Source organism: Leptinotarsa decemlineata, unplaced genomic scaffold (assembly GCF_025532065.1).
Source record: "Leptinotarsa decemlineata unplaced genomic scaffold, Ldec_3_MD MMD2_tig00000035_RagTag_RagTag, whole genome shotgun sequence".
NCBI lineage: Eukaryota > Metazoa > Arthropoda > Insecta > Coleoptera > Chrysomelidae > Leptinotarsa > Leptinotarsa decemlineata.
In genome coordinates, this window is record NW_027412540.1 from 22,617,126 (window position 1) to 22,641,274 (window position 24,149).

At 35.0% G+C, this 24,149-nt stretch overlaps 2 protein-coding genes and 1 long non-coding RNA gene across 6 annotated transcripts in view; 2 read left to right on the plus strand and 1 right to left on the minus strand.

Annotated features, from left to right (window-relative positions):
* Window positions 1-24,149, plus strand: part of LOC111516172 (irregular chiasm C-roughest protein) — a 232,808-nt gene that overhangs the window by 9,747 nt on the left and 198,912 nt on the right. The window lies entirely within an intron of this gene.
* Window positions 332-8,652, minus strand: LOC141481153 (uncharacterized). The gene is made up of 3 exons (XR_012464769.1): window positions 8,447-8,652; window positions 1,694-1,848; window positions 332-687 (listed from the first exon to the last, which is right to left on the minus strand). It is a non-coding gene; the product is annotated as an uncharacterized lncRNA (long non-coding RNA).
* LOC141481052 (uncharacterized) lies at window positions 17,602-23,527 on the plus strand. The gene is made up of 2 exons (XM_074172022.1): window positions 17,602-22,565; window positions 22,629-23,527. Exons 1-2 carry the CDS (start codon window positions 22,414-22,416, stop codon window positions 23,338-23,340), a joined length of 864 nt encoding a protein of 287 aa, XP_074028123.1. The 5' UTR covers window positions 17,602-22,413; the 3' UTR covers window positions 23,341-23,527.

Below are 24,149 nucleotides of genomic sequence, written 5' to 3' on the forward strand. Positions count from 1 at the left end.
CATTACTGTGCTCCAAATGTAAGCCTCGAGAAAAATGTTGTCTTGTTCCCCTTCTCCCGTTTTTCCAGTAATCTCTCGCTTCTTCGATTTTTTGACATGTCTCAATAGGCTGATTCGGTAAAGTCGTAGAAGGACCAATTAATGTTATGTTTTACCTGAAATATCTAGGTTGAATCCGGTCTCGAAGAACGAAATATTGAAATTCAATGTCAGACAAAAAAGTTTTTTTTATTCTCCTTGTTACATCAACTGAACATCAAACTCAATAATACTATATACAGAGTAAAACAGAGAGTAAACAAATATATAAATATATAAATACTGAACACCCTCTGTGATATGTTTTTTCATTATTCATCTTTATTCTATTATTTAGACGCATTCCATACAATAATTTAATTCCAAACAAGTGTTAAAAACCTTTTGAATCTGCCAATATTAATTCATAACTACATGTTCATGTTATGAACTACGTCATCCAATATTCACTTTGTTGGCTTCCAATTTGTCCATCTTGTCTGTCAATTGACGGATTCTACATTTTATTCTTGAGGAAATTTTTCAATCGGAAAGGTAGATTATTTTTTGTGAAGCACCAAATGCGTCTTGATAATGTTACGTTTGATGCTCTTCTTTCAATAATATCCTTATTTGATGAGTCACGAAATAATTCAAGTGTTCGTCTTCCTGAAATGAAAATTATTTCTCGTAATCAAAATAAAGAAAAATCGAAATAAATCATTCCTAAAGAGTCTTCGACATTGAAATAAAAACGTCTGTGCCAATTATGATTTTTATTGTAGTAGCAATTTGACATTCTTGAATACACCGTCAAATTTTCTTCAACGAGATCTCAACAATTTTGAATACCCTAAACAATTTCTTGAACTTTAATGAGAACATGTACTGTTTGCAGAAGATCCGCAGCGAGGAATTCATCTAATAATCTCTTCTCAAGGGATTCCGAAGTATCGGATTTTCAAATGAAAATTCCAACATCATTTCCAGACCAAACAATCTATTGAATAAAGCAAAACGAGACCATGCGAAATGGGTTAGGCGCATACTTTCATTGTTTGGATTGTTAGTTTACTGACTTCCAAAGTGTAAACTTCCGACCAAATTCCTAACTTGCTTAATAACCGTTTCATTTTCCCACATCCATATAACAATGGAACAATTACAGACTAATTATCACTGTGAATTATGCCGTTCGGGTTAGTATTACATAATGTGGGTGGGCATTCAATTGTGCCATCTCGGATCTTGCACCTTTATCGCCACAAAGAACGGAGATTTAAATTTTTCTGCTTCGTTACACAGTTTGAAATGATTGGTATAGAAAAGTTAAGCCCGTTTTTTTGTTTACAAGTTAACATCATCCATTACTGGGGTCCAGTAGAACGCACTAATCAATACTCATTGCCAAGTGCAAAAATTTCGCCACATAACACAGAGTTCGAATAAATTTTAAGTCCATTTTGGTTGAAACACCATTGAAATTCTACCAGTGCAAGAAAATATATAATTATGTTTCAAAATATTGATGGGGATGTTACTTTTTGATGTTTATCAAGGACTAGGACATAATAAAGAGGTTCCATAGAACTACAGGAATTTATTAATTAATTAAATGAAAAAATCTCGATGAATTCTTTATTACTTACCTGAACTATATGGTAATTTAACTTACTTTCAAAGTATGTTGTTCAATAATTCTATTTCAAAACTTATTGCATTGCAAATTTTAAAATTCTAATATAACAGTTTTGGTACAATTTCAAGCTCAATTCCCTAAGTTCAATATTCAGCAGTTTTTATCTTCAACTTTCCATGAATTCCAATAACCTGAAGTAAAAATATATGAATAAAAACACGTCAATCGGTATTCAGGTGTTTTCATGAATGATATTTGAAGACGTTCTGAATGAAATTTCATTGCAAGAATAAATATTTCAAGGTCCCAGTATGAAGTTGACAACTTGAACGAGTATGAAATAAAATTGGGTTAGTTGTAATCATTTGGAAGATATTTCAGCTTTGAGTTGCAGTGAAATTTCAAGATAACAACCCTTTCATTAAATTTAGAAACTATCTATCATAGTTCCATAATATTTGGACAGATGGCATTAAGAATCAGGAGTTTACTTGTGTGATATATTCACGCTAATCATATTCGTGATCATCTGGAATTAGCAATAATTCAAAGTACATACATCGACTGAAAAATTCATCACAAAAACATGTTATTTAGCTAATATAAATTCACGAAAGAGAATAACAAATGACGATTTCTGGAATGTTTGACAGTCTCACGCTAAGATCGTAACTGACGATAAAAATGCGTTGAGTTGAATTTGCATAAAAAACGTTCGCACATAAATAAAAAGTTAGAATCAAGTTGATAAGTCTATTCTATGAAAATATTCGGAATAATGATGAAAACTGTGATATGCTAATCGAATCAAGGTGAGTAGATCAGGACATTTCCAAGCATAAAGTGATTTCAAAAAGTATATATATATATATATATATATATATATATATATATATATATATATATATATATATATATATATATATATATATATATATATATATATATATACTTTATATTGGCGAATGCGCCAGTTAGAACATGCTACAAATTGGCGGATTCGCCGATGAGGCCGATGCCTTATATATAAAATGGTCGTACTGCTGGTTTGTGAGTATAACCAAATTCTTTGTTTGTAATGAAAAAACGGACCTTTATTTGTGGTGAGGATTATTTATATTGTTGGTATTGTTTTCAATGGTAATCCTGTACTCAGTGGTAATGAATTTGGCGAACGTTTAAGATTGTGGATTAGTTTTTTATGCAATCTCATCTCATGAAAGTTTGCAGAAAAGAATACGAAAAATGAAATTATGTCATACTTGATTCAATATAGCGGACTCCCAAAGGCAGAGATATGTTCCTTTATGCATCCTCATGACTGGGTAAAAAGTGAGGGGATCCAAGAAGAAAAAATTGTCAAAATGTCGTAAAAAAAGGCAATCGCTATGCCAATTTTCAAGCTTTCATTTACCAAATTAACTTCAAACTAAATCAAACTCATGATATGAGAACGCAACATTTACCTGTGTATAAAAAATAACGATGTTAGAGAGAACAGAATTTGGGTTAATGGGCTTTGGTCAAACTGAAATAGATGAATTTCGCGACAAGATTTTATATCATAAATGTTTTAATGTAATGAATTGATGGGATTGATTCAATTCAAATTTGTTTTTTCTTTTTGAAGCTGGTGAAGAAGTGTTTGTACTCAAAAATCAGTTTTTTGCTAATAATTCATTAGTGTTTTGATTGGCTTCCGGGTTCTGCCGTGGTCTTCTTTGGTTTCAGTGGACACGTCAAGAAGTGAATACTTCGACCACGCCACTGAAGATGACCGCCGCAGTTACAGTTGAAACGTGTGGAGATATTTAAAAAGTATTGCTTTGAAGTCTATCTGTTCAACTTTTGTTGCTATAATAATAGTAATAATTGTCTTTATTATTTCCACATCCGAAAGAATAAAAAAATATTAGATTTCAATGTTTATTTCCTGTTGTTTATTGTCTGTTGTGTAAAAAAAAATATTTTTCCACTATAATGTTATAATTAATATTCGTCCATCACAAATATTCCATTTGATTTTCTTTTACGGTTTCAGTAATATGGTTCGTCTAATATTCAGAAGAACGTCTGGAAATTTCGAATCGAAAATTTCAAAACACAAAAAAATTTAATTGATTGAGACCAATTACACCTAAGCTTTCCATCTTTCAGAAATTAACAACGATTTTGACATAAACTACGATATATTACATGAAAAAAATGAAGGACAGGAATTGAATCTAGTGGAATCTTTGGAAATTAATTAATGAAAACAATAAAATTCGCTATTAAATTTCCAACAAATAACTTATTTTTCAAAATCGACCTGCTTACCTAGAAATAATATTATATTTGATATAATTTTTTTCAATCTACCTATTCACGTAGAATTACCATTGTCAACTCCTGTTATAAATAGTTCAATTAACGAGTTCAACCCAGAAAGTTACTATGTTATAGTGTTAGTAATTTTCATCAAGAACCGGGTCGATGTAATAATAGTTTTGAAAAATAGTTTGTACAAATTGGATACTTTCAAAATGAAACTCCTGTTTTCAGGTAACCTTGTTGATATTTTCAAATTTCGCGTTAACGTTTTGGGATTATTTTCAACAGCTCCTATTTCTTTCAACTCCTTATCCCTATTTGATTCGTATAATTTTGGCCTTTTCTTTTCAAATTGGAAATTGACCACCATCAATTAGGTTGACTAGCCATCAGTTTAAATCTATCTGGTTCAAAATCAGGAGTTCCTCTTTGAAAGTGCCCAATTTAGCCCATTCTATACAATTAACCAAATCAAATCCAAACAAGAATATTTTTTACCCAAATATACAAACAGTATTTTTCGTGAGTCTTGTTGATAACCTTATTCGTGAATTAGATTTAAAATATTTTTCACGTATCCAAAAAACATTCAACCCAATTCTGTACGAAAGTCTTTCCTCCAGCGTTGTAATTTATCAAATTATTTGAAAGTTACGTATGCGATCAGGTGAAATATTTTACTCAGTTCAGAGATAAGCGATGCGTAGGGCGGCGTCGCATTGTATTTCCTTCAAAGTTCACAAGTTGGTATCACCGCCCCGGGCGGTACAATTAACTTTCAAACTGCCCGGAGCCCGATTCTCCGCTTTCCGCAAATCGGAAAAGCTATCGCGTTCTGCTTTGTACTACAAGGCCACTTAGTTGGATGCGATGCACCAGAATTACGGCACAATTAATGCCCGAAAAACAAACTACTACACAAAGTCGATGTGATGAACATTAAAGGAAATTAACTCTATCAAAGCGTTATATTGCCTACAACCATTGTTTACATCGGGAACGGAATTAACTTGGGGTGAGCTGTCAAAAGAAGAATTTTGGGGATTATCTCTTATGCTACTTCAACTGAATAAATGGGTATTAGTAGCAGGTAATGGCAAATAGAACCTCGCCAATTGACGTGATTGGGTTTTTGTTTGCACGATGGGAATTTGCATTTTGGAAATAGGTATGGTGATAAAATGAAATGTGTGACATTTTGCTTTGCGAGAAATGGTGATGACTTGCTGTTTTTGATTGTTCATGGTACTTTTGGCTACTGTTGTCAAGTTAATCGTCCCTTCAAAGATAGTAGATGTGTCACAATCACTCGAAATTTTGTCCATAATTTTTCCTCGGTTCAAACCACATATGAGCTTGTCACAAAGAATATTTTTTAGCTGAGCACTAAAGTGGCACTTCAACTCAAATTGCACAACTTTACTTCCAATCTTGATTATTTTTGTTTGCTGAATTTTTTTCTGCATGAAATTTACATCGTTCAGCATATACACCTACTATTTGTCAGTCGTAATATCCATTTAAGAACTTTACAAGCCAATCGTAGTCTTTTCCTTTTGGTTTATTCGTCACACATAAATTTTGTAGAAGAATAAATGCTTTCTGTGATCATACATTCAAGAAAATAGCTCATTTTATGCTGGCGTTCTTCATGTTATTAGCTACGAAAAACAGTTCAGACAATTCTGATGCCCTGTCCACTCGTGAAGTTTTTTATGGAAATCAAGTTGTAAACCAACTGTCAAGAGTGTCGCCAGTGCAATTCACTATTCATTTATTATGAATTTTTCATTTGTTTTATTATTCCCGTCGCCATTTGAAGACAATGCTATATAAAAGTCCAAATAAATAACTGTACCTATTCGAAATAAGAAAGGAGTAGGGATGACGCGCGTATTTCGAATTGTAGAAAGTGATATAAAATTATTCCTTCAGTATGTCTCAAAATAAATACTTACAAGTGTTCGCACATAGATCAATTTCGACTTTGGTGTTAGTAGTAACCTTCACAGACGAAACTGCCGAAAGATAGACGTATACCGCAACAAAGATTACATGAACCTGAATTATAGATATATACATAACTGAAAAAATACATTACATGTACATGTATATATCAGAACGAAATCTGTACCTGATGTTCAGGAAAAGTGTTTTGAAAACTGAATAATAATATATAATAAAGTCTCAGGTGGACTATAGAAATTCCAAGTGCCATTGATACTTTTTTGAGTGAAGGTAATTGTAGATTCTGAAAATTGAATGGAGATGGTCGATGAAAATCCATATCAAAATTCAACTCAGTTCTCTGAAAATTTCATCACTATGGTTTACAAAACTATGGTGTTTTAGAAAAAATATTGCAGTTAACGGTATTCGTAAGTTATAGATTACGAGTTTTATTGTATCGGTAATTTGAAAGAGTTGTTGACTAATTTCTGGATGGATATGAATGTATATCTAGTGAAGGTGGCATAGAACCTCTAATTTTGTGAATTAGAAGTGAGATTTCGTATATGTATGGGTTATATGAAGTAGTTTTGGCACGACTCTCTACATAGTTGATCAAACATACCCCCAAATGCTAGTACTAAATTGCAATGAGCTTTGCTACTCAGGTTAACCCGCAAGGGTTTATTGTGGCTCACACCTATTCACATTCGACAAAATAAACCCAGCTTCTTAACGAAGCCGATTAGTTTGTATGGTGATTGCTCTGCAGTTTCATCATTTTCCAAAGAGAGGCGACACACTTTATCTTCCTTCAGTCCAAGTCTCTGCAAATGATGACTCAAATGACAGTAACCTGTAAGAAGGCTTGTTAGACATCGTAGCTCATCCCTACTAAAGTCCTACAACTGTTTGGTATCAAGCTTTGAATGCTGAATAATCGCCTAGGAGTAAGCCAATCCTGGAAAATTCTGCAGAAGTCCATAAATCAGCCATCCATTTGTCCAATCTTTGTTTGGCAAAGCCTAAAGCGATGCCAATGACAGGTTCTGGTCCTTAGCTTTGCTACTTACTTGGTGTGTATATCTGTATTTCTAATAGCAAATATATCTCTGCTCGATGTTTTAGTTCAATAGAGAAATATGATCTGTCCAGGTGAAATCATAGTTGTAGTCTGTGAAAATAAGTTTTTATGTTAACATCTTGTCGACCCAACCAATAGTGAGTTTGAAGTATTTATTGATTGAGCATTCACCATAATTTTAATATCTTCCTTTAAATTATAAGAATTGGAAAACATGATCTGCGTTTTATACACTTTCACAATAAGTTTATTCGCAACTCATTCATCATTGTTTGTAAATGATAAATTTCTGATGCATGAACAATAAAGCAGGTATCGGCAAAAAGAAAAAGTTGGAAAAGTTGCACACAATATCGTTGAAATAGACAAGAAACAAAATAAGGTCAAGAATAGAACCCTGCGGAACCACTTTGTTCACATCTACCAAGTCTGAGTAGTGGTCGATTTTTTGTTTTGAAAAGTGACAGATATTTACTGCTACGAAATTATTCTTGAGAAAGTAAGGTGCGTAATTTAATTTTCTTCACAAATAATTTCCATTCTCACGTCAGAATTAAATTTTTAAATTTATTGAACGAATGATTATAAATTAATTTCATGAACTCATAAGTCATTACTCAGGCATCATCTCTCATACAGGGGTTACAATTATTGTATTACATAAAAATATCTCAGTAAATAACTGAAATCAAAACCGAAACTATTGAGAATTATCAAAAAAATACGGATTTTCTTCATTATCAGAAAATATATCACTCATGATTGAATGAATTGAATAATAAGGATTGAAAGAGCCTGAAATTATCAATATTCTACTTTTGAATGGTGTTTTCGGAGGTGTTTTAGTAAGGGATGAAATTTCTGAACAAATATTCTTTCAATGTCATGAGATACGGTTAAGAAATTTTCTACGAACTATGTGTCCGAGGATTTGATTACTGCTGAGAGACTAGTGGATGATAGTTTGATTATTCAATTCAACTGAAGAACAATTTCGTTTCACATAATGTTGAAATTAAATAACAATTTTCATTCATTGTGTACAAACACATCAGAGTAATTGTTTTCACTGAATACAGTATTGGAGCTTCCGATTGAATGACTATAACATCTATATTTACATCCATAATTCAGCGTCATCTCTCAAAAGCTGGTCATCAATACTGAATTTTCGGCAATGAAAAGTAAAAATGGGCCTGTTTCAAAATTCCTATCAAAAATCCAGTTCTTGCGAAATTCAATCCGTTCTATAATTTAGCCGCTAACTGCATGTGCTAATAAGTTCAAAATTTGGTTCCATTGTTTGTTTGGACGTGCCTACAACGTGCCTACAACCTTACAGAAAAAATCGACCTAATTGTATTGCTATGACATGAGCCTGATTTATTCAAATTGATTCGCATAGCAATAAATTCCTAGAGAAAATAATCCCAAACACTCACCAAAAAGTAAACCAATTTTTTCATTAGAAATTTTTCCGAACTAAAGAACTGTTGGTTGCTTGTGATCATGTTCAAAATCTTCTGCTATGCTTTGCAGTAATTTTCAAATAAATAACGTTCCATTTTGATACCAAGAAAATTTCTTTCATTACCGTCATCGTCAAAACATTTTCAGTTTATTTCAAAGTGTCAGTTTCGACGGTAGCTTTCATTTCTGTGAGATCAAAGCAACACCAACATACCTTATATTTTTCTCTGTATGACGTTTCCGAGCAACTCAAAGCCACTCACGAATCCTTTTTTCTGAACATTCCGCATAACAAAATCGTAGACGATTTGTTTGAAGTTGTATACACGTCTCATTTACTATTCATGGAGCAGTTGTTTTTCAGTCACTATTTATTGCCTTTGAAGTAGGCAACTTTAGATCTGCAACAACTGTTACTTCTGTTTTAATTGCTGTTTGCATAGTACAGTTCAAATAAAGTGGCGAATTTAAACTAATAACATCTGCAATTCAGAAAAGGGTCAACTGCTTTCAGGGGAAATATGATTGTGTGCAATGAGCTTAGGACAAAGTTGGAGAAATCTTGGAAGCAACTGTTTGATAACGATGTATTGACCTTTTATTTAGATCGATTGAGGACAAATAGTCCTTTTTTGTAGATGTATAGTATTCTTTCATTATATAACTTATTATTCTGGTGAGTTGAATAAAAGTTACAAACTGGAACGGAAACAGTTATGAAAGACATCAAATAGCCCTTTGAACAACAAATTTGGAATCAAAGACACCATCGATAGCTTCCAAAAAAATACTGCAAATTTTTCTTTTCCAGATACTATCCTCACCAATTTTGAATACCACTTGAATGTCTCTGTTTCCAAAGTATATACAAATTGACAAATTTTACTAAGTATATTCAAAGTGTACACTACCCCACACAAGCTTTATATGGTTCCACTAGTTCCCTAGAGCAGTTCGACAGCTGATGTGATGGAATCACATCAAGAAAGCGTCTGATTCCGATCTATCTGTGAGCATTTTCATCATTAAGATTTTGCTTAAAAGTGTGAAATATGAGAAGCATCATCATTTTCTTTCCACATCAGCATTGTTCATTCTGCATTCTGAGTTAATATAAATGAGTAGACCAATAAGATATCCATTGTATAGTCCATGCACCAAACGTTTACTATAAACATAGAGGTTAAGATTGAAGTAACATCAATGCTTTGTGCTCATTGACCATACCAAACATAACCAAACTTGACAAAATGATTAAGGCTATCGCGACCAAGGTTTTCACTAAGTATCGCTCTTTTTCGGGTTTGAAGTCCGGCAAATTTTGGAATTTCTTCTTGGCGGGATTGAAAACCGTTTCAATGTTTCAATATTGTAGGTTACCTCTTCAGTTTCATAACCTTGTTAATCTCGGGTACACTCCAGTTGATCTCAAGGTCAATCGAAGATGTTCCAGTTCCAGTCCAGGATGTTCCTCGAGATCCACATATTCTTCGAATTCATGTAAATACAGTAGAAATGATTTTTTTTCACTAGATGGTGGATTAATAGTGTGTGCTGGTATCTATCCGTGTACTGATATCTATCTATCCGTGCAAGCACTATCAAACCACTGTCCTAGTCAAAAAAATGTCCAGTAAATTTAGTTCAGGAGTGAGAACTCAACTCCCCAACTCCTGATCCAACAACTGAACCATAAAAAGGTTTGGTGGTGCAGCCAGAAAAGGTACTCCTCAAGAGCGGGGTACCTTAAAACGTCTTGCACCAAATTCTTGAGCGGCGTACGCAGAATCTGTCTCAAGTGGTTAGCAAACGTTTGCGCTCAAGTGACGATTCATCAAAACCAGAGAAAGCCCTACACGGCTGAATCTTAGGCATCGTCAGGTGTAGCTGACGTGCAAAAGCCGTCATATGGGAAGGTTGTCGTAGTTATCAAGGTGAGAATCTTGTTACTTGACTATCCGACTACTTCATGCCTGCCCCGCTGGGGACCGAATCAGGTCTTTAGAGTTCGGCAGAGCCGTACTCTTACCATCTGACCTGAAAGATCACTCATCATACAAACTAATCGGCTTCGTTAAGAAGATGGGTTTATTTGGCCTAGTGTGAATAGGTATGTAAATAATCTAATCTAGGCAAAATGAAGCTTCATCTCTACTCTTGCTGAACGCGCACGAATAATATGTAAACCATAGCATGTCGAGGAAGAACTGGAACATCTTCACGTGACCTTGATATCGAATGCATATAGTGTACCCGAGATCAACAAGGCCATGAAACTGAAGAGTTTCATGGCTCAAAACGGGGAAGAGGCTCGGACAGTTGCACGTGCGTTTTATCTACCATATACTGTGAGTATATGGTAGATAAAACGGTTTTCAAACCCACCAAGAAGACACAACAAAGTATCAGACCGGTTGAAGACAAGAGATGCCCACTATCAGCAGCAGGGTTATATCGCAAACCATGCACTTGTGGAAAGGTATACATCGGAACCACCATAAGATCCATTGGAACAAGGAAAGAACAAGCTGGCTATGGCGGAACACGAACTCAGTGAAGGAAACCACAGGATTTTGTTTGAAAATACTAAACTCATTGCGCCCCAACCAGGGATACCACACAAACACTTGAAATACTAATGAAAAAATCTATCGATTTTATACTCTCAAATGTTGTATACTTCAAAACAGTATCTAACGAAAATCAATTGTGTTAGATTTTTTTGTTGATACTATTGAAAAAGATGAATTTGGGTTGGTTATAATTAAATTTTGGGATACCTCATCCCTGCTTTCGGCATAATTTGCAAAAGTAGCTAACTTCGCAGAAAAATTTAATAACATATATCGATTCCAAGAAATATATCTCTAGCTGCAGGGAATTATGGCAGATTTTTGAAATCATTTCCTCAGAATTGTTGCCCATCCTAATGCTCTCTATAATGAAACCATCATTAGGTGCCTGCATGGTCAGAAGGCCATAGACACAAACTCTCTCAACCCCAACTTCTTCTTTTTATCACCCCTTTCAGCTAACAAAGGGTTAACTTAGCAGAAAAAGAGTTTCATTCAATAATGTACTTGGATAATATTCCATATGTGGTCACCGATGAATAGACACAAACATATTCGATTATATTTACGCAATTTCAAAAATACACAATCAATTGATCTACTTAGCTACGAAAATCATTGATGAAAGTGACCGATTCGTCATCCAAATCAGTCTCTCTTCTCATTTTGCATATACCAATCTGTCTTTCCCTTTTGTTTTTTTTACATATTTTTTTCAACCCTTTCACCTACCAGACATATATCCATGACATCCTTTGTGGGTCCGGGTTTCTCCTTTATGGAGGAGTAGAGCATTTTCGGCCCGAATTCGAATCTTGATAGATAGAAGAAGTTTCTTCAGCTCACGGTCATATGGATGGTTCCACATTATAATCAGTTCAGTAATCCAGTCGCATCCCATTTCCTTTGTCATTTATCTTCAGTCCATCTCTTGATACTCTTCTTTTTCTCTGGCGGATTCCACTCCATTTATGTCTCTCATGTCACTGCATCCCTATCTATATCTTTCATACTCTCTTCATTCTTTTTACGTGCCCTTCATTCATTTTTTGACAGTAAGTGGACATCATCTGAATTTCTTTATCACCCTTTTCCCTTCAATCCAATCAGCATATTGCTCCTAAATCTCCATTTACAATTGTCACATCTTCATAATTCACATAACCTATATTTCGATTGGTAATCTTTTGTGAAACTATTTTGTTCCTCCCTGAATGGAGGTAGATATATATCTCCCTGAGTAACCTGAGTAACCAGCTCTGTAGTTTTTTTTTGAAAAATTTCGCAGCAAACTGTGCTTTAATCCTTTAATAATATCTACCAAATTCCGTGAACCGTCCCAATCATGATCATATTTCACACACCGAAGCTGGGGTAGAGCAAAATTTCTCGTTCGATTTTTAGTAAACTATCATGTATCATGGAGTAGTACGTGGTTTCGGGAACATAATATTGTGTACCATCCGTAAAGGAAATTATACTCGTAAATATTACATCTGTGCCTGCAACCGAATTGACTATATATATTTTCTATATAGGTTAATGGTCACACACGTCTGTGCCGCCACACTCTATCTTGATGATTTATTTGTCGAAGTGTGACTTGCAAAAAGTATGTTGAATAATGACAGGAAGGGAAGTTGACAAAGTTGGGATATGTGTCATGGCTTTCAAGAGTTCAAGCGGAAAATCTCTTTCGTCCAGATGGAAACGTTTGTGGTTGTTTTGATTTGAAGCAATTGCAGAAGATGATCGGAACGAGCAGAAATGTGAAAGGAAATATTTATGGAGGCATACCATTCATAAACTCAATATTAGTACTGAAATTAGAAAACGCAAATCATCGAAGAATTGCAAACTTTGTTTTGTAGAGAAATAGGTCACTAGAATTCGAAACAGTGATCTCGACTTGTTTCATTTGTTTATTCTTTGAGGAATAAACTGGAAGACACGATCTATTTGCATATTTATTACGATTTATTGGATATTCATTCATATAATGGCAAAATACCATGCTCAGTTATTCAACAGTTTAAGAAATAAAACAAAAAGAAATATTTGTCAAGACCTGGAACAGGTAACAACTCATAAGATCACGAATATAGTATAAAAAAATACATCAGCAGCAGTGAAAGTGATTTAAGGTATGGCAATTCAATTCTTTTAATTTTAACTAAATTTAACACAATTCAAGTCATAGGATTATTTTCACAAATTATTGTAACAAGATGGCATGTATGGATGGTATGGGATCTGTTTGCTCGGAACACGAGTCGATATGTATGTGGTGGTCCTTCTTCTGTTGTATTCTGTGTTTGTAAATCTCTTGTCATTTTTCCATGTCATTTCGATTTTATCCCTTTATATATATATTTATTATATATTTATAGATATGATGTCATTAACTTCCGACAAAAAAAATATTTCTTTATTATTATCAACATTATATCATTGTGACCATTTATTAATTGGTAACATATGACAATTTTCTGTTCCCCGTTATAAAATATTTTCTTTTCCATATAGGTATTTTATACTTCATTGTATTAACTATTGTTATGTTGTTCTTCTTTTATTGTAGAATTTTAAATAATCAGTTGATGATGAACCTATATAGGTTCGAAACATGTAGTGATTTATGGTTTCACCGTTCTAACATCTGAGGGTGATAATAAATTGTGGAGACGACTTTGAGTTTTTATTCATCTCAAAACTACTGCATGGATACCACAGCTTAAAGAGTAGGAATGTCAAAGAATCAATATCAATTCTTTTATTCAAAAAAAAACAAAGCAGTGCCTTCTCGAAACAGAGAGGAAAAAAGTACATAATCTGATAGACCCGAACAGAATTCCCTGCGGTAATATTCATTAAAAGATAGGAAAACTATACACTAATGACATTGTCACAAAAAAAAGTGCACAAACACATTGGTGTACAACTTTTAACAAATTAGTCACTGTATGTTATTATCATTCCATTATTTTGTTCAAGTAGTACATAATATCATTATTATAATTCTGTGGTTTGTTTGAGTGTAGATATTATTTTCAAACAATTACACTGAATTGTGTTGAAAATAAAACGTACCATAACCACGCCCTGGCTTCTTAGCTTTAGTGGTTCATTTGTTTATCTCAAAATGCAAATTTTTGTAGAGTATTGAATAATGTTATTCAACTTACGATATGTAAATCCAATCTAGCAACTTGTTATTGTTATATTTGTACATTTTTTCTTTGAAAATAAAGATTGTTATTATCATTATTATTATTATAGTTAATTAATTTTTTCGTATCTAATTTGAAAGTAGATAAGATTGATTCTAATATTCCATATGAAAGGCTATTAAAAGCTTGATCAAAACAGCATACCTACAAATTTTTGAATATTCAAGTTTATCGGCAACCATATTGGATTGCCTTCAGGTCCCTTGTACTATAAACATTTTATCAAATTTGGGAGGATTCCATATCACTACGAACAGGAGCAGAACATGCATAACTAATAATTAATTTCCAGAGAAAGGCTAGTAGTTTGGTAGGACCCTTGAATACATCAATTTTATATGACTATGATGTTTCGAAATAATTTGAATGTCGAGCTCATCCATTTCAAAAATTTCCTCCAGTATTGAATTCTGAATGAGGAAATTGACGCACATGCAAAGACAACTTTGCCGTTCGATTGTTAAAGTATTTTCTGGTCCAAGCAAAATCATTTTGAAGTTTCAGTCATTCAGACTGGATATTCTTCAGATATTTTCAAATAATCTACGTACCTACAATAGATAAGATGATCCAGTCAGAGGTCGAGTGAAGGTTCAAAACTGGAGCCTTGAGGTTCACCTGATTCTAAGCAAAAGCATTTTCATTGTCAGAATAATACTCCAGAGATATAATTGAAAATTCATATTTCACTTTTATTTTATTGTTGCATTTTTGTTCATTTGAAATCATTTGAAAATACCCCTGATGTTAATTCGATCTGTAGAGACGTTAAGATTGGATGCAGGACTCTGCTCGTTGAAAATGAAAAAAGTATATGAAATGAACTATCAGAGGTCTGCAGTTATTTTCCTTTCAGTTAGAAAGTAAGCTTTATATGTGATGAGAGAAAGTTCAAGTATGTGTCGGTATCATCTGTTGAAAATCTGTTGAATATCTGTTTTTCCGTTAATCAGCTGTCGCACCCCTACGAACGGCAACCCTCAGAAGTCGAAACTTGTGCGAGCTAATATCATTCGTACAGTAATTGAACTCTGAAGTTGCTTATTTTAATTCCATCTTCATATTAGTTTCTATATATATTTGGTTCATCTTTTGATTATTTCTGTATTTCACCATATGATAAATAGGTTAACAACGTCTCATATGTAATCGAATGAACATAATTATTTAGAAAACACACACACACACAATCGTTGATATGGATGATGAATAAATAAGTAGATATTGTAGGAAATTTAATAAAAAAATATTTTGCATTCAGAAAAGTCGATGAAAACATTAATTTTTCAGAGATACAAGAAATTTTGGGTGAAGTTCAAGTTGAAAGTAACGAACCTTTCATATTTTGTATTTGTATTTCAATATGCAACACTGCAATTCTGTATCTAACAGTGGAAAAAAATTAACATTTCGTCCATAACTATATGAATAAAAATAGCGCTAAATCGTTGCGAAAGAATGAGAGATATGGGCTAACAGAATGTTGGAATTCATTTACAGAAACTTCAGAAATGTCTACTGTGTAACTCTTTTCAATTCAAATTTGCGTTTCAGATTGGAGTATGGTTTTTTGTTCTGGATTTCCATAAATGATTGTTAAATAGGTTCACAGGGAATGTTTTAAGTTTTTCAATTTCAGTTGGTATTCATCCTAATAGAGGTATTATCAACAACAGTACTTTACCGAACAGTACTTTGATGTGAGTTCTTCAGACAGACAAAGAGTAACATTTCATACAAAATTCCTGTTTCATTGTATACATAATAATATGGATTACCGTTTTCTGCTGGGTCAGTCAAACTTCTTAGTGTTTGGAAATCAGAAATCAATTGGATATTTCGGAACAACGATTGGGCTAATAGTATCTACTTATATTATGTGGAGCAATTTTATTAAAACTGGTAGTTAGGTTTTAGATATTCATTACGATTCAATACAGACAATCATATCTTGTAGAAGAGATCATGTCAATGTCTAATATTTCCATTTTTACCTGAGTATTTGTACACTTGAATGTTGTGATAAATAGTACAAGTAGTTGTTTACAGCTGATTCTCGGCCTCCCCCCACCACTATGACGTATTAATTGCTTTTTTTATTGGTTGTTGTTTGGTGAAGTTTTTTTGTTGTGCAGTGAAGTCAAGGCATTGTGACCTTGAAGTGTCTGGTGCATGGATTGTTCAGATTTTTTTTTTCATATGAGATTTTGTGTGTTTATGTGTGTGTGTAGGAGAATGCACGGTACAGGGTTTCATCATGTGCTTGTTTGTCTATGTACAAACATACGTCTGCATACTTCGAAGATCCTCCAAGTAATAAATGCTCCATCGGTGTTAGGGCACCAAGTTAGTAGTGGAGTCACAGCAATAACCGTTCAACGGCTAGAGAGCGACATGTTCACTCCACGACGTGTGGCAGAGTAATGCGTATTCATCGGTCTGCCCTCACCTCTCCTGAAGCGATGAAGGTTCGCTCTAGCCCCGCTATCGATGGTGACACAACGGCAGCCGAGGACTGTTTGCCTAGCGTCTACCCTCTCCGAGACCGCAACGACCACTGCTTGCTCGTATATCGACATCTGTTATCGCATTCAGTTGGGAGGTAATCTTGGCGCATGTAGTTGAGAAGTGGGGTTGGCTATGACGTCTTGACGGGTCCTATCAGAGTGTATTTAAGAAGCGTACGAGTGTTGGCTATGTCAGTTTACATCAAGTGAGTTAGTGAGAACTATTATATAAAATGTATTCCTGTGACTGTGGTAAATCTTTCACTCGTAGTGATAATCTTCGTCGGCATCAGCTCCAGAGTTGCCAAGGAGGGCCTGCAGTGAAACGGGTGAGAGTGGATAATGCAACACCTATGTATACGTGCAATTGTTGTAATGTGACAATTCCTATGAGCCAAGTGAATTCTCACCGAAGAACCATGAGTCATAAAAATAATGCATGTGTTCAATTGTCTGACGGTGTTCAAATTATAACGAATGCATTCAATTGCCGCATTGCTACATACAGGGTGGAGAGTTCGATTGTAACCAGTGACTACATGTCATTTTTCAATAAGATTAGGCAGAAGGTCATTGAATTACTGGAATCAGCCATCAGGATCCATAAAAGCATCAAGGTGAATATGGAAGTTTTTGGGAATTATATTCTTCAGACTGATGATTCGAGGGACACGAAGTCATTTAATTCCCAAAATAAAATAGTGGACCAATCTTCAGATTTGAATGCTGTTTTTGATGGATTCCGTGATGTAATTGTGGCACAAACGACTGAGTTCCAGGATCGTGACTCAGGTATTTATTTTTTAAAAATTTCAATAAGATTGAATAGTAATATTTTTTTTTTTTTATAATTCAGGTTGGACTTGTGAAAAAATATTGTTTCTCGAGGTCAACATTAATAAATACAGTCCACTGGAAGGACGTTCATATGTGAAGCTGCCTCAATGTATTCAATGGAAGAAAGCTGTTGTGAATGTTCGTAATGAAGATCAATATTGTTTTGCTTGGGCTATAACATCAGCATTATATCCTGCAGATAGTCGAGTGTCCGAACTTACGTCATATCCACATTTTTCCACTGTTTTAGATGTCACAGGTATGGATTTTCCGGTTAAAGTTAATAATAAGAGTATCGAAATATTCGAAGATAGGAATGATATTTCAATTAATGTTTACGGTTTAGAGAGTACATTTGAGAAGGGTAAAATGAAGTATGAAGTGATTGGTCCATTGCGATACTCACAGAGAAGACTCCGGAGACATGTCAATTTGTTGTTTATAACTGATGACTCCGGTAATGGTCACTATTGTTGGATCAAAGATCTTTCAAGATTAGTTTCTAATCAACTATCAGCTCATAGACAGAAAAAATATTTTTGTGACGGATGTTTGATATATTTTTCTGATGAGAGATTGCTTTTACGTCATAATATGTATGATTGTAATCACATTAGTACCACAACACCAACTACTAATTTAAAGATCAATAAATATGGTAGAATGGTTGCGGAAAATAAACTAATGTTTGAAAACTTTGAGAGGCAAATGAGGGTGCCATTTGTAGTGTATGCTGATTTTGAATCAGTGCTTAAACCGATTCATGTGAATGAGCCAAATCCTGGAAGTTCATACACGATTAAAACATTCAAACATGCCCCATATTCATTTGCTTATTTGATAAAGTGTTCATATAATGATGATTTGACAAAATTTGTTACATATAGGGGTGTAGATGCAGCTCAGAAATTTGTGAGTAGCATTGAAGATGATTTGAAAGAGATACATGAAAATCATCTCAGAAACCCTAAACCAATGGATACACAAACTGTCGAAGAAGAAGAACAGTTTGTTGCAGCCAGAACTTGTGGTATATGTAATAAAGCATTTACTGATGGTGACGTCAAAGTAAGAGATCATTGTCATGTCACAGGAAAGAAAAGATCACATGCCGCTCACTCGAAATGTAATTTAAATTTCAAAATACCAAACTTCATACCTATCATTTTTCATAATTTAAGTGGTTATGATTGTCATTTATTCATAAAAGAATTGTATAGGAATAAAGAGAAAGTTGATGTTATCCCGCAAACTAAAGAGAAATATATATCTTTCACGAAGCATCTCTTTACACACAGCTATACCGATAAAGATGGTGTGGTTAGGAAGAATTATCTCAAAATGAGATTTATCGATAGTTATAAATTTATGACTAATTCGTTGGAGAAGTTGGGTGCAAACTTGACCTCCGATCAATGTTTGGAGATGCACAAACATTTCCCACAAATTGAGAAATTCAATTTGATGAGACAGAAAGGTGTATTTCCATATAGTTTTGTTGATGACATTGACAAATTGAATTATCCATTACTTCCGACAAAAAATCAGTTTTATGACACACTCAATTGTGAACATATATCGGAAACTGATTATGATAGGGCTAGAAAAGTTTGGAATTTATTCGAGTGTCAGAATTTGGGGGAATACTCTGATTTGTATTTGAAGTCGGATGTATTGCTACTATGTGATATTTTTGAAAACTTCCGCACCACAAGTTTAGAGATATATAACTTAGATCCGGCACAATATTACACTGCACCTGGATTATCATGGGATGCCATGTTGAAGTTCACTAATGTTGAATTGGAATTACTAACTGACATTGATATGATTCACTTTTTTCAAAAAGGTATACGAGGTGGAATTAGTCAATGTAGCGAGAGGAAACATATAGCAAATAATAGATTTTTACCCAATTATAATCCCAACGAACCTTCCACATTCATTACATATTTAGATGCAACAAATCTATACGGTCACAGTATGTCACAACCTCTACCAACAAGTGAATTTACATGGTTGACACCAAATGAAATTCTTAATCTCGATGTGATGGATGTGAGTACTGATAGTCCGTATGGGTATGTATTTGAAGTGGACATTCATTATCCACAAGAGTTGCATGATAAACATTCTGACCTTCCATTTTTAGTCGAAAAAATAATACCACCTCGTACACAATCGAAAATTCCCAAATTAATTCCAAATTTGAATGATAAAAGAAAATATATTGTTCATTATAGGAATCTACAGCAAGCTGTCAAAAATGGATTGATTGTAATGAATACACATAGAGTATTGAAATTCAAACAATCATGCTGGATGAAACCCTATATAGATCTTAATACTGAAATGCGTAATAGGTCTAACAACAAATCTGTTAAAGATTTCTATAAACTAATGAATAATGCGGTGTATGGAAAGACAATGGAGAATGTAGATAATCGAATTGATGTTAGACTCGTTACACATTGGGAAAATATAAAGAAAAATATAGGTGCCAGCACTCTCATAGCCAAACCAAATTTCAAAAATTGTTCAATTTTCACTGATAATTTCGTTGCCATTCAATTGGGTAGAGTGAAGGTTCATTACGATAAACCATTATATTTGGGATTTTCCATATTAGAATTATCTAAAACAGTCATGTATGACTTTTTCTATGGATGCATCAAACAACACTTTGATGAAAATGTCTCTTTACTTTACACAGATACCGACTCGCTCATTCTTAAAGTAAACACAGAAAATTTTTATGAATTCATAAAAACTAACATAAGTAGATTTGATACATCCAATTACAGTATAGTTAACCAATTCAATATTCCAGTAACAAGTTCAGTCTTGGGTAACTTCAAAGATGAATTTCCAAATGATCCAATCATGAGTTTTTATGGTACAGGTGCTAAAGCATATTATGTGAAATCTGTTGATGGTGAATTTAAGAAAGCCAAAGGGGTTAAACGATCTGTAATAAAGAATGAATTGACATGCGAAGATTATCAAAAAATCGTCGAACAAGGTGGTATGATATTCAGAAAGATGAATTCATTTAGAAGCGTGTTACATGATATGTATACTGAATTAAAAAATAAAGTTGCATTATCATATCACGATGATAAACGATTTATCATTCCGAATACTACCCACACTCTTCCTTGGGGTCATAATGATATTGAATTTTATGAAAACGATCCAAATGAGAACATTCGTTGGATAAGTAATATTATTCAACAATCACAATCTCAGGAGACTCCATTGGATCAATTGATTAATTTATTATCTGCCGAGATCAATGATTGAAATATCATTCAATATCTTCAAAACCGGAAAATTCAATATTGATATTTATGTAGCCATTTATAATTAATAATATATGATAGAAGTAATGTGATATTAATGTATTATGTATGTATGTATATGTATTACTGTAATGAATATAAAATGATTAAAATTTTATTTGTATTATTTCTATTTCCCTAATCAATTACTGCAATATATAGTATAATGTAAATGACAGAAATATCAGTTTGAAGAGAATCATCGTAGAGTGCACAATGTCTAAAACAATCGATAAGTTTGGTAGAAAAAGAAAATGGGGTGGTAATGTCATTCGAGGTCCTCCTGGGAATGGTTTTAAATTAACAAAAGATGGTCATTATGACATGCAAAGGAAAATATTGAAAAATACAAGTGAACCAATTGACAAGAGTGATTGTGTAACTGTATCATATCTTGAGGGGGAAATTAATGGAGCAAAGGAAGTTATACTTCTAGCCCTACAAGCTGCAATACAATCCACAATAGGCAATATTGCTCGGGACGCCCGGCAAGCATTTAACGATAAAATTGCAGAGGCTCGGATAACTTTCACTCGTAAATTTGACAAACTTACAAGTGATGTAGACATAAAAATGTCTGACATAACAGCGTCTACAAATAAAAAATTTGATGCTATGTCAAACATAACAGGGACTACAATGAAAAAGTATGATGTACTGGAACAGAGAGTTGAAGTATTGGAGAAAAACCATAAAGAAGTTTTGGAGAGAAACTATAAAGTCAGGCCATCATCATCAGGTGGACTGGGATATCCAGGACTGAACATTAATCCAAATCATAGAATAATACAACCAAAACCAAAACCAACTGATGATGTATTAATGGAACCAACATGGTGAATGTATTCCCTCGTTAGGTTAGGTTAATAGCTACGTTAGGTTAGCTGCATACTTACGTTAGGTTAGGTGTTAGGTTAGTATTCCCTCGTTAGGTTAGGTTAATAGTTACTGTAGGTTAGGTTAGGTTAGGTTAGGTTAGGTTAGGTTAGGTTAGGTTAGGTTAGGTGTTCGGTTGCATAGCGGTAGGTTAGCGTACTAGGTTAGGTTACGTTAATACATACGATAGGTTAGGTGTTCGGTTGCATAGCGGTAGGTTAGCGTACTAGGTTAGGTTACGTTAATACGTTAATACGTTAGGTTAGGTGTTCGGTTGCATATTATGTTACGAACGCGCGCGCGAAGAGGGCGTAGATGTCTCTCCAGATGTCCCGCCTACCTGGGGCCGGAGGCCCCACCCACCTGGGCGGAGCCCAGGCAGTGGGCGGGGCCCGTTAGGGCCACGCCCCCCCCCCCCCCCCCCCCCCCCCCCCCCCCGTCGCCACCAACTTTTCGGATACCCCGCCCCTTTCCGAAGCCCCGCCCCCTTTCCGAAGCCCCGCCCCTCCCCTCCCCGAAGCCCCGCCCCCCCGACTCCCAACATTTGCGCATGTACACCCCTACCCTCATCGCGCATGTGCGCTCCCACCATTTTCCCACCGCTCACGCATCGAAGTCGATACCCTCCGGAGAGCACTCCACAACATTCAGTTCGAGAAGTCATCTCATCGAGAGCAGTCCACTCCACAACAAGGCAGTACGTTCCAACGACCAACTTGATATTTGAGTAAGTAAATTAGGAATGTTATTTTTTATATCAACTAACTTTGTATTATTTCTTCTTTTTCAGAATGGCAACCAATACACAGGAGGTGAATAATGCTGTGGCGTCTATTCTGCCGGTGTCCGCTGACCAGGAGGAGGCAGCATCTTCGAGAGCGGTGACGGTTGACCAGCCAACCACTTCGCGTTCGCGAGTTAGGTGCAGATCTTCTAGCCCTGACTTATTCGAGGAGGAGGAGGAAGTCAGGGCTGTGAAGAAGGTTTGCCAACGACCTGCAGCAAAGGTTGGTCCTATTTCAAAGTACCGAGCTACTTGCAATAGGACTAATCCTTATGCAGGTAGTTTTTCGACCTCTCGTAAGAGGGCCTCCACACCAGCAGCAGCACCAGCAGCAGTGGAAATTCCGAGGAGTCCTTCTCCGGAGTTGGTGATATTGTCGCCGTTGGTGACGCGACTACCACCGCTGCCAGCGACACCGGCGGATCCTGAGGTGTTGGTGCCACAGCCTATCGGAGAGGTTAGTGAAAAGATGAGTGTTTTTCTGCAGAGATGCAAGAAAGCAGAACGAGCTGCCCGATCTAGCGAGGCCGAGTTGGTTACCATGAAGCGACAAATGGCTGAAATGGATAACCGACGGAGGGAACTCCAAAAGGAAATGGCCGAAATAGATCGGAATTATGCATCTCTGCAGGAAAGGTGTAAAGCAAAGACCTCTTCGATAGAGCTGTACAAAAAAGTAGTGACAGTTATGGACACTCTTTTTGTAGATGAAGTGTAAATGTAAGATTAGTTTTAGGTTAGTTAGGAGTATTTAATTATGGTAGTTTTAAGTTTATATTTGTTAAGTTTATATTGAATAAAGGAAAAGGAAGTGAAATAAAGGGTGTACACTGTTTTTTGGTTTGGTACACATTGAACAATGCGATGGTTGGAGCATTTTTCTTCACTTCCTCTTATTATCATTATTATTTTTTTATTTCAATTCCAAGTTCTTCTAGACAAATACCTCACATCAATTTTTGTGTTCTCTAATCACTTGTAAATAATTTCATGTGAAGAAAATTTAAAAAATAAAAAAATAGACATGTTTCATAGTGAAATCGACAAGTATATTTCATTTGTATTTTATCCATTCAAGTATCTCTTTCATTGAATATGTCTTATGTCACTTTGCAATTTACCCCTACTCATTGAATATGTCTTATGTCACACTACAATTTACCCCTACTCAATGTTCCACTCCTCTCCCACTCCCTCTCGAAAGTATAAAAGTAGAAATCATCTGATGAAACATTCAGTTGATCAGCTAGCATCGAGATGGAACCCGATTCAACCTCCGAACCCTATAGCTGCCCGGATCAGGGGTACAACTTCAATTACTGGGATAACAGCCAGGTACAGGTTGTCTCTTCCACCACGGAACCCCACAGTCCGCCATACGAATACCGGGATCACGACATCAGGATGCAAGTTCAGCATGTCACTGGCAGTGACGAAGGACACTTGGATGACTCGGAATATCCAGATCCTGACGGATGGTGGGACCCTGCTTATGATGACATTGTCCCAATGAGTAGCGACGACGAC